Below are 12,221 nucleotides of genomic sequence, written 5' to 3' on the forward strand. Positions count from 1 at the left end.
ACAACAAAAAAGAACGACCCAATCAAAAAATGGCAGAGGAAATGAACAGACATTTTTCCAAAGAAGATATACAGATGGCCAACGGGCACAGGAAATGATGTTCAACATCACTAATTATTAGGGAAATGTAAATCAAAACTACAGTGAGATATTACGTCACACCTGTCAGAATGGCTATAATTATCAAGATGAGAAGTAATAGGTGTTGTAGAGAATGTGGAGAAAAGGGAACCCTCATACACTGCTGGTGGGAATGCAAACTGGTGCAGCCATTATGGAAAACAGAAAAAAAAGAGATTTTTCAAAAAGTTAAAAATACAACTACCATATGATCCAGCTATTGCACCACTGAGTATTTATCCAAAGAACATGAAATCAATAATTGAAAAAGCTATATGCACCCCTACATTCATTGTAGCACTATTCACAACAGCCAAGACATGTAAGCACCCCAAGTGCCCATCAACTGATGAATGGATAAAGAAAATGTGGTATGTATATACAATGGAATACTACTCAGCCATAAAAAAGTCAAAATCGTGCCATTTGCAACAATATGGATGGACCTTGAGGGTATTACGTTAAGTGAAATAAACCGCACAGAGTAAGACAAACACTGCATGATTTCACTCATATGTGGAAGATAAACAAACACAAGGACAAGGAGAACAGATTAGTGGTTACCAGAGGGGAAGGGGATGGGAGGGTGGACGAAAGGGGTAAAAGGGCACATACGTGTGGTGAAGGATGAAAACTAGACTATTGGTGGTGAACACAATGCAGTCTACACAGAAACTGAAATGTAATAATGGACACCTGAAATTACAGTGTTATAAGCTGACATGACTTCAATAAAATAATTGAAAAAATCTTACATTGATTTATCTTCCTAGTAAAAGAATGATTATGCCCACTGTTTGTAGCAAGATCTTGCAAGAGTGATTCAGACTAATGTTTGAGACTTTTTCTGTAACTGAAAACTGCCTTTGGACAAATCTACATTTGTAGGTACAGACAGTGCTGCTGACATCCCTATAGAAGCTGCTGGAGTTGCTTATCATGAGATGCAGTAGAACCAAGTTATGTTCCTTAGCGTTACCCACGAAGCATTTCTTTAAGCAGGAATATGTGAAGACTTGTGTTATAGGATTACCTAAGTCCAGGACGTTACAGAAATAAGACAAGGACATGCTTCCATGCATTCGTTCTGACGGCATCAATATGGTCAATATACGTTTGCTGAGCACCTACTGAACAGGCCCCACTGCCCGACGTGGGCGCTGTGCCAGCAATCCCACATTTAACATGGCCCGCGTAAGAGCGTCCTGAGAGGCCCACGGCCTTTGGGGAGACACACACTGACTGACAGGCTGTGCTGTGCAGGGAGGAGGCGCTTGGTTGGGGAGTGAGCTGCAGCTCAGCATCCGCATCTCAGCAGAGTTCCCACATCCCCTCTGCTGTAAACAGTAGGAAAAGAAAAAGTTTCTGAGGGTGTTAAAAACCAGCTTCCTTAAGAAATCTAACTGCTAGTGCTGACGATGGAAATGAAGGGGTCTGAGACAGTGATAAACTAAAGAGTCACAGGTGGAATTTGGCAGTGCCGAATTTAGGACGTGAGAAAGTCCAGCACACACGCTCTTCTGAAATGAGAAAGCAACCTAGGAAACTTTCAGAGAATACTGCGGCCAGGGTAATTTTTTCCTTCTGGTGGAATTTATATGTTCTAGTACTATCCGTAGTCTGGGGAGACACGCCCTTGAGACATAGCCCTTGCAAATGACAAGAGGGCACTAAATAAGATGCCAAACTCTAGCTGGAAAACCAAAATACAATAGCTTAGAAGTAGCATACGCCTGTGTTTGTGTGGTGCTCCTGCCACACAAAGCTCTCCTGTATTTGAGAACACGTCCATGGAAGGACATATAAGCAATAACCCAACTCGAGTGATGTCTCTAAGAAAGCCATTTGCGTATTGCAGCCCATGACGTGAGATGGCAAACAGCATTTTGCTCAGCCAGTTATCTGACACCAGAAAAATTAGAGCTGTTTTGTATTTATATCCAATGCTCCCTGTTTACTGCCTGAGTGACTTTATTTCTACTACGATTACTTGCAGGATGTGGGTTCACCGGGCCACGCTAATATCCTATAGTTGACTTAGGCTGCTGTGAATTTTGAGGAAGAAATCACGATATAAACATATAATAACTCATGGAGTTAGTTCATATTTAAGGTTGTTACTTCACTTTTAATATGCCTAATGATGCTGATATGTGATTTGTATGTGTGTATGAAGGGAAGAGGAGGAAAATCAAAATATTTCTTTACCATTTTCAAAATGTTTGTGAGGGTTTTCTAAGATTAGTATTTATACAGTGATAAATTCTCCTTTTAATTTTTATAAAAATAATGTATATTAAACAAACATTAACTTGATCCATTAGTATATAAAAATACAAGCTCACATTCAAATGGAAATAGAAGTTCAGAAAAAATTTATTACAAAGTAAAACTTTGTCCCATTTCACATCTTTACTCTGACTTGAAAGCTAACGATGCTTTAAAAAACACTCCCATGGGGCACATTTCCATTTTCGCCTTATGTCCAGGTCACTTGTTACACATGACTTCATTTGGCCCCTCTGTTGTGAGTATCTTCAGGGTGTGGACCATTTCCCATGGGGTTTTGCAATAGTCACTGCAAACAGCAGGCACTCAATTATAATGTTCTATTGGAACTTTGAAAATAGTTATGTTGTTCCGGCCTCATGATGTAAATTTTTGAATGGACAGTAATACATATATATGGTCAAACATTCCAACAGCGCACTGAGACTAATCAGAGAAAGAAAGTAGCCCTCAAAGACCGCTTTTTCTCTGTCATCTCCTCCCCTCTCGGCAGAAGCAACTACTGCTACAAGCATAGAGAGAGTCTATGCATCACTATTATATTTTAAGGTGTATTTTATAAAAGTTCATCATCTTAAGTAAGTTGCTGATGGCACTCTGTTACAAGGAAGAAAGACAGAATGGAAGAAAGGAAGACTTGGATTTTTAAAAACGTTTTAAGAATAAACCAAACATCCCAGAGCAGCCATACTTCAGAGCCATGTTGGGACAGCACGTCCCCGTGAAGACACATTCGTAGGGTTGAGAGTTGAACTGTGAAATCCATAAGCGCATTCTCATTTGTGCAGTGCCATACTGAAAGGGTGTAAACTTCACAGTCACGTTCATCCTCCCATTAGCTGGAATTACTCCTGGAAGGAAAGAAATGAGAAAACATGATACTTTCTCTCCTTGCGAAGTCCGGTCAACGAGGCTGACACACACAAACACACATTCTCCCCATGACAAGCACAAGCATTTCTATTATCTTTGTATAGTCTTTTCATTAAATACACATGAATCAACTTCTGCATGTTTACACTGATCTCATTTACCAGTTACTCCATTAGTGCTCTACAACAATCATCTGATTGTGTCAGTTACACAAACACACATATCAATCAGCATTAATGAGTCAGCAACTACTTCCCAGAACCACAATCTTTAAGCTAATTGCCGGATGTCAATGTTAGTGCTGTAAGCAGCAAGGAAAACCTAGGAGCACACATAAAAGTTTCTGTGCAAATAATTGAGTTTCCTATATTTTTCTGTAATTTGATTCTCTCCTTTCAAATCTTCAGGATGGACTACCGTTCTCTCCAGTCAAATATCCTACTGCGCCGTGTCCTTCCTTCGAATCTCTGGTGCCAACAGAGCTTGGAACACAGTTAGTGCTCGAAACTGTGGAAAGGAACAGCAAAGGGAGGAAGGGAGAAAGGGAGGCGCAACGTAGGAGACGCGAGAAGGACTGACGTTCTCTCTGACCTCCACCGAAGGCTCTTTGGTTTGCCTTCTAGATGGTTCCTTCTGCCCCCGTGCTTCTGGTCTTTCCACTGTCCCTGCAGAGACCTTGCTCATTCCCTCATAAATGCCCAGCGTCCACTCCCTCCCATCTACACGCTCCTCTGAATTTTGTACCACTCTCTCCCTGGCTCTCCGTGCTCAGCCACACGGACCCTCCATTCTGCCATCCAGTATTCACTGAGCACTTACGGGGTGCCAGGCACTGTTCCAGGCACTCAAGATACAGCAAGAAACAAAACAAAGCATCATGGCGTTTACATTCTAGTTGAGGACAGCGAAGAAAAACCACCAAACACAGAATATAAAACATAAAGTCGTGTCATGAATACCAACAAGAAAAATAAAGCAGGTGGGGGGGAGATGAGCACAGTGGCAAGTGCTAATTGAGACAGGATGAAGGGACCTGAAGAAGGAGAGGGGCCTTTGTGCTAATCCGCAGACTTTGGGCTCCTGCTGCCTCAGGGCACTTGCTGTTCAGCCTACAGAGCCCTTTCTCCAGATCTTTTCGTTTTTTCATCCTGCTCTCTGAAGTTACCTCTTTACCGTCTGCCTTCCCTGGATTCGAATGTTTTACAAAAGTAGGTGCCTGCTCATTACTATGTTCCCAGCTCAAGAGACACTTGTTGAATAGTGAATGAACCCAAACGTCAAAGCCTACGTCACCTGCGCGTTGCAGGAACTCCTCCTGACTCTCATTCACAGGAGCCCGTCCTCCCTAAACTCCTGGCAGCCCCACAGTACCCTGTGCTACCCGAATCGCTGCCTCTCAAAGTTTCCGAGTCTCCCAAACGGATTACAAGCCCCTAAGGCAGACAGAGCAGACAGGCCAGGCCCCAAAGCTCTTTCATCTGCCCGGATCCCTAGCACAGAGGCTCAGAAACAGGTATTTGTCCATTTCTGAGTGCAGACGTCAAAATCTTTAGAGGACACTCAGGAGCGACCTGAGAGCCTGCTGCAGAGAGAGCGCATGCGCAGAAGAGCTCATTCCATCTGTCAACCCACCCTCAGCCGCGTGGAACTCCAGGATGCACTGAGTTCAATATGTTGACCACCCACCTGGTCAGAAAATTCACCCCTCTGACCGGCAATTCACTGGGGGCTTTAGGCTGAGAACATTCTATTGTTTCTGCTCCAGCTCGTTAACTTAAAAAAAATAAGAACAAACTCCGGAGCAGAGATTAATGTTTGCCTTGACCTGGTTGATTTATTTTAAGTGCTCCCAGCCCAGACCTAATACATACAGCGCACTGGAGTGCACCCCAGGCAACCGGAGCACGCTGCTTTTTCCATTAACAGCGATCAGGTTAACATGACTCTGCTAACGAACATGGTCGCAGCTGATTGTCCAATGTTAACAGCTATAAAAGCTGTGCCAAGCACTCACCGCTTACTGCCCAGCAAAAACTGATGGTGGGAGGAAGGAGAATACGTTTCAGGTCTCAAGAGCGAGAAGGGCACCCCCAGAATTACTACTTTATTTTTAAAAACTCAAACCACGATTTTATGGCTTCAGTGCAATTTCGCCTGGGATCAATTTCGGATCACTACCCTTAACACACCAGGGATAATGTGAAATCACAGGGTAGGGAGGGTGGTGAGGCAGAGAGAGGGGAGAACAAAACTTAGAAATAAACTGGAAGCTAAGAAAACCCTGGTTTATCCATAAAATGAGTATTATGAAGAAAATGTGACAGCACAAAAATGCTATAATGATAAATGAAGTCACCAGAAAATACCACTGTATCTTTGCCTTATCACAGTTATGCAAAACGTGCATAAATATGGGCAGTTACTAAGAGGAGAAGGAAAAATAAAAGTGCGTTATTTGTTAGAGCAGTAAAGCCCAGGATGGGGATAATTTTTAAAAATTTCTTCTTTTGGGGCTGGCCTGGTGGCACAGCGGTTAAGTTCACACATTCTGCTTCATGGCAGACCGGGGTTCACCAGTTCCGATCCCGGGTATGGACATGGCACCTCTTGGCAAAAGCCATGCTGTGGTAGGCGTCCCATATATAAAGTAGAGGAAGATGGGCATGGATGTTACCTTAGGGCCAGTCTTCCTCAGCAAAAAGAGGAGGATTGGCAGTAGTTAGCACAGGGCTAATCTTCCTCAAAAAAAAAAAAATTCTTCTTTCTTACATGCCCCTACATTGTTATTACAATATTGATATAATTTTTAAATAATGTTTTCTTCAGAAATCTCAGAAAGCACAGATCATTCTCCCTAAATTGTCACAGAGCCATTTAACCTACGTGCTTGAAGTGTTAGTAAGGATGGGTCTTCATCTCCCAAGATGTAGGGTTGCACCAGCTGGGTGAATTGGGGTAAACTTCTTAATCGCTCTAAGCCTCAGTTGGGAATTTGATAGCTACATGGTTTAAAAATTGTCCACGAACAAGCTGTTGACAAACTAACAGTGTTTTTGATTCACTGGATGACAGAAGGGAGGGCTTCAGGGCTTTCCATTCTGACTCACTACCGAGAGTCACATGTCACCCACCAGGACAATCGCAGGCCACCGCTGCTGCCCAGGGTCTGTGGGCAAGGAAAGGCCTCAAAGACCACACAGACCCTGCCTCACACACTTGTTTGTCCTCGCATGAGCTTGGTGACTTGGTTTGGTCACTTTACCTGAGGCTCAGTTTTCTCATCTGTAAGATGGGACAAGGCTTACAGGAGAAAATGTACAGGGTCTGGGATAATTCTTGGCACACAGTATGTGTCCTATAAATGTGTCCTTCCCAACGATTCTGCCAAATAAAACAAGTAATAAGTTATTGTGTACTAAGCTATCATTAGAAATGTCAGGAAGAGGAGGCTGGGCCGGTGGTGTAGTGGTTAAGTCCGTGCGTTCAGCTTCAGTGGCTCAAGGTTCCCAGGTTCTGGTCCTGGGCACGGACCTAGCACCACTTGTCAAACCGTGCTATGGCGGCATCCCATGTAAAACAGAGGAAGATTAGCACAGATGTTAGCTCAGCGACAATCTTCCTCACACACACGTGCACACACACACACATACACACACACGTCAGGAAAAGGAAATACTTGTTGGAAAAACTTTATACTTGAGACATTTGAGTTCTTAATACATTTCTGGGGCCAGCCCCACTGCCCAGTGGTTAAGTTTGCATGTTCTGCTTCGGCGGCCTGGAGTTCACCGGTTCAGATCCTGGTTGCGGACCTACACACCTCTTGTCAAGCCATGCTGTGGCAGGCATCCCACATATAAAGTAGAGGAAGATGGGCATGGATGTTAGCTGAGGGCCAGTCTTCCTCAGCAAAAAGAGGAGGATTGGTGACAGATGTTAGCTCAGGGCTAATCTTCCTAAAAAAAAAAATTAATACATTTTGAAAGAGGAAAGGAACATAAGAAAAATCAGGTGAAGAACACACATCACAAGAGGATGACCTCAGAATGCAGGTGGTCACCAGAGTCCTAAAGAGATTACAGACAGCATGATTTGTCACAAGAGGAGTCACCAGAATTCAAGGAAGCACTATTAGAACACACTAGAAGGAGATGAAAAGAACGTCGGTGGAGCTCAGGAAACAAATGAAAAAAAGCAAAGGAACTGTCAGTGAGGTAGAAACTGCATTGGAAGGCACACACACACAAACACACACATGCACACACGCAGGTGCTGAACACAGAGACGTGGCAGCTAGGAATGAGGAATCCAGACAACATGAAATTATTTTAAAGAAGATAATAGATACTGAGGGCAAAGGATAACCAACATACACACATAACAGATATTCCTGAGGAAGAGAAAAGAGCAAACAGAAGATTAAAATATTCAAAGTTTTAACAGTTGAAAGATTTCCTAAACTAACGAACGTCGTTTTTCTCCAGATTGAAAGGACATGGCGTGTTCCGGGGGAAAAAAACGACACAGAGCAACACCAATATATATCCTGGTAAATTACTTAACCTCAAGACTGGGGGGAAAAAAAGAATTCTAAGGGCATCCAGAATTTACTAGGATGGGGAAAGATTCAGACCAGCCTCTGGATTCCTAGCAAATTCAAAGCAGAGGGGAAGCAAACAATGTCTACAAAGTTCTGAGGTGAACAAAGTTGCAAAGCAAGACTTTTATATCCAGTCAAGTTGTCCTTGATGATCACAGACAGCAGAGAGACGATCTTAAACACACACTCTAGGTGTGCAGCCCCCGGGAACCCGTGGTTAACAAGCCACCAGATGACAAAATCCAGATGACCAGAAAAAGAGCTGAGATAAAGAGCCTGGGCATGGAGAAAACATGAAACCAAGAACAGAGGGGAAGACCTTCCACTTCCACTTGGTTCCACTTAAACAGAAACTAAGTAAGTGCGGCATTTATGGCCACGAAACAGAACGTCAATGCTATAGATCCAGATAAGATACTATAACGCAACTGGGAGTTGTAAGGAGAGAAAGCGCACACGTGGCTGCTCCTTCTTTCTTCCACAGCCAACGTTCCAGCTGAAGTGGAAGCACGCAGTTGAAGAAGGCAGGGGCTCTGACCTCTTAAATGTTTTCAGAATCTCTTTTCTTAATTTTAGTAGTAAATTTTAGAAATGAATATTACTATCAAGGAAGGCCGTCAATTCCTTCAGCTTCACCTTCAGTCAGCTTTTCTTCAATCAATATCAAGTAACAAACCCAGTACTTTTACATAGAATACAGCCCCATTTTTCTAATATTTTTGTCTGTCTCTGTAGCATTGTATGCATCTCGCGTCCCTTCCCTTCTTCTCTTTGTACATAAGCACAGAGCAGTGTCTGCAACAGAGTTCAACAAATGTTAATGATGGTTATTTCAGGGCTGGTGAGATTCTGGGAAATAGTTTTCAACTAGATTTTGTACTTTTTTGCAGTGCTTGAGTTTTTCAAAACAAATAAATTTCATTTTTATAAAGCCACTTCTTAAAGAAACATATTTATGTTATTTAACCCAATATCTCCCACACTTATTTACATGGAGAGCTATTCTTTTTGCCCTCCGTTGTTGCTGTTGCCTGTTTGGTGGCATAGCACCCTTCCCAGACCAGCCCTGTGGGACCCACAGCCAGGGCTGCTCTCCTGTGATCAGAGTTGGCGTTCTCTCCCAGGCTGCAGGAAGACAGACTTTCCCCGTGGGATAAAGGGCTGGGCCAAGCCATCCTGGCCTCTCTCGGGGCCTCACTGGGACCGGCGCTTCTGGATGGGCAGTAGAGGTACAGAGTTTGGTCAAGGTACAGACACTGTGCTTAGTGAAGTTCACTGGACACTGCCGTGGTCAGCTGAGCTCAGGAAGCCCAGACTGACATGCCACCAAATGGTCATCTTTAACAGGAGATACCAGGACCCCTGAGGACAAAAAGAATCTTCATGACCTGGTTGAGAGCTATTATTAGTTTCTCTAACTTTTCACTCACAAAATAGAATTTTCCTTACTCTTAGTCTGTGACACAATACTGTCTCCCCCTCTTATTTCAAGGCATCCTGAGATCGCTACTCTTCCAGCTTAGGGCAGTGGTTGAGAGCTTGAGTCTAAAGTCAGACAGACCCTGTTGCCTCGGGCAAGTCATCTGGCCTCTCTGAGCCCCACAGCCCTCAGCTGTAAAGGGTGATGATGATAATAGCTCCCTCCTCATAGAGTTATAGGATGTGACGAGGCAGTGCATGCGATGTGCTTGGTGCAGCGCCCAGCATGTGGTTAACAATTAGCAGGTGGGAGCGATTATTAACACTATGCCAGCCACACTATGTACGACAACTGCCCCCATCGAGGATATACGGAGTGCCGAGTAAAATGCGGCATTGCTGCCAATGTGACACTGTGCATAAAGAATCGCACCTGCCTGTCTAGCTCTCCTGCTCACTTCAGTAGGCCACTATAAATTAATTACCTATGTCCGTAAATCAGGGACATAGGGAACCCATCTGCATTTGATATGTAAACGGTCTCACTTCCTCGCCATTAGGTTTGGTGCTTTAGAAAGTCATAAAAATGTTTGATCTCCTGATTTTGCTTCTTCTGAGCATTCTTTCCCACCCCCACGTGTGGCCCCTGCTACTTTCCCAGTTGCTGAACTGGGAGGTTAGCAGAGGCACTTTGCTGGTGTATCTCCCTCATTCCTATCACTCAGCAGCAGTGTCTCTGCATGTCTCCACTTCTCTGTGAACCATAGACTCAGCATGTATTTTCTGCACCGAGCTATTCATGACGGTCCTAAGCACCAGTAAGAAACATTTCATGGGGGCCTGCTTCGCGTGCTGAGGTCCAAAGGTCTGGCCATCCCCTTGACGATCCTGACCTGTCCCCTGCACAGTTTGTGCTGGGGTTTGGGGTCTTCTCTCTCAGGGTCCACAGGTGTACAGTGACACGAGGAGGAGAAGCAGGGCGTACTTCTGCCTGGAAGGAATGGCTTTGCCCATGGACCACAAAGGTTACATGCTAAAATACCTCAGCCAGGGGTCAAGGGGCCTTTGGAGGAGAAAGAGGCAAAAAGGGGTTAACACTCTCTTCGTTCTAAAACCTAAGTAGGAAAATGCTGGGGTGTGAGCAGCACCATGGCAGCTTTCACAGGAGGATGACTGAGTCCAAAGGAGATGACGTGATGGGACTAGGCGTCGAGTCCAGTCGAGCCACCCAGAGTAGGCGGTGCACAGAGGCGCCTCGGACTTTGACAGGTAGGGTGCCGTGTTCACGGTGTCCTAGTGCTCACTCTGGGGAAGCAGAATTTGCTCTTTGCTGGGATGCGCTGCCTGCTGGGTTAGTGGCCCTGGGCCAATGGATGACCTCTACAACCAAACAGTGGTCTGAGGCCAAAGCACGGGGCTGGGATTACTCCCAAATCAATATAAAGCTGTAAGAAACTTGCATTTCAGAAGAAAATGCAAAATATAAAATTATTTGCAAATGGCTGATATATCCCTCATAATAGAAAAAAAAAAAAGAGAATGAAAGGATTGAAACTTTATATAGGAACTGAGCAATAGGCCCCAGGAACTCTTGCTTAACTATCCACTTTACGCTACCATTTACCATTTATATGAATTGCATGCATTCTTCCTGAGCATATGCGACACCAAGCAAATGTCCAGGATCTCAAAGTGGTCAAAAGTAAACAAATTCAACAATTTTTTTTGTGGCATTTGGCTGGTCTCCAACGCTAATAAGATCCTGGCCAAAGTGATGTATGGCTGGCTCTTTCAAAATGATCAACAGAGTGTTCTGGATGTTTTAGTTGGACATGATTTCTTGTCAGCAGTGTAAGGAAGCTCTCAAAACCCTTCACTCCTTTTCCCCAGTCTCAGGAACATCTTGGCACCATCAGCAGATCCGGCTTCTGACAGCTATAGTGCACACATGCATCTTAGGGATGCCCAGTGGGCAAATAGCCAGTTGAGTTAAAGTTGAGGGCACTATGTCAGATTCATATCTTGTAAATGGAATTAGCTTTATTCAAATTTCTTCATTTGGCAAGCGGAGCACAAAATGCCTGGCAGGACAATGCTTCTAGTTCCTAGAGAAGATGCTGCTTTACGACCTCACAGACTATGGGTGTCTCCACAGCCTTTAGACAGTCGGTTACCAAAGATGTGCCCGAAACAGTGTCTACAGATATACATGCTGACGCATAAGCTTAGCCCGTGGTTCTCAGCCTATTTGGGCCCAGTTTGTAAAATGGAGGCAATAATGACTTCCTCGCCAAAAAGTGATCCATGACTGTCCAACCATAAGGCCTATTTGTCCAGCTAGATGCCTGGCACGTCAGGAAAGCCCAGAGCTGCCGGGGCTTCACACACCTGAACCGCAGCATCCACTGTCCATGCAGCCAAGGCTTTTTACTGCAGGTGACGAAAAGTCACCACTGAATTCTATAGCCTCAAAAGCAGGACAGATGCACTGACACATCAACAAAATGGAAAAGATGCATTGGTACCTCAACAAAACCGGAAACCAAAGGAAGGAAATGCCTGAGAGACGAAGGGATGCACTCGCCTCATAAAATAGCTACTGCGGAGTCTGAAGGGTCCGGCCTGGGAGGCCAGTTCATAAAGCCACATTAGCAACACCGTCTACATAATGCAGGCCATTTAAAATCACAAAGGCAGGATCCCCAAAGTCCAAGCGCCCCGGCTTGCCCTCGAGTCTTCATCCATTCACTCACGCTCTCGTGTCTCCTCTTGCGCCACACTCCCCTGATTCTCCTCCTGGTCTCCGTCCTGGCCCACTTCCCCTCGCTGTCCTCTGAGTGCTGTGTGCTCAGGGCCTGGTCCTCAGCCGCTTCTCTTCTCCAGCCACACTCACTCCCTGGGTGACTCATTCTCAGTCCCA

The 12,221-nt window shown here is 44.6% G+C and overlaps 1 protein-coding gene across 1 annotated transcript in view; it reads right to left on the minus strand.

Annotated features, from left to right (window-relative positions):
• LOC124232283 (cilia- and flagella-associated protein 221-like) overlaps nt 1–3,257 on the minus strand; it is a 37,191-nt gene extending 33,934 nt beyond the window's left edge. The window contains exon 1 of the mRNA XM_046649244.1: nt 3,101–3,257. Within this exon, the coding sequence (XP_046505200.1) occupies nt 3,101–3,237 (137 nt within the window). The 5' untranslated portion in view covers nt 3,238–3,257. The remainder of the gene's footprint in view (nt 1–3,100) is intronic.
• Between the last annotated feature and the right edge of the window lie 8,964 nt (nt 3,258–12,221).

Source organism: Equus quagga, unplaced genomic scaffold (genome assembly GCF_021613505.1).
Source record: "Equus quagga isolate Etosha38 unplaced genomic scaffold, UCLA_HA_Equagga_1.0 HiC_scaffold_4311_RagTag, whole genome shotgun sequence".
Taxonomy (NCBI): domain Eukaryota; kingdom Metazoa; phylum Chordata; class Mammalia; order Perissodactyla; family Equidae; genus Equus; species Equus quagga.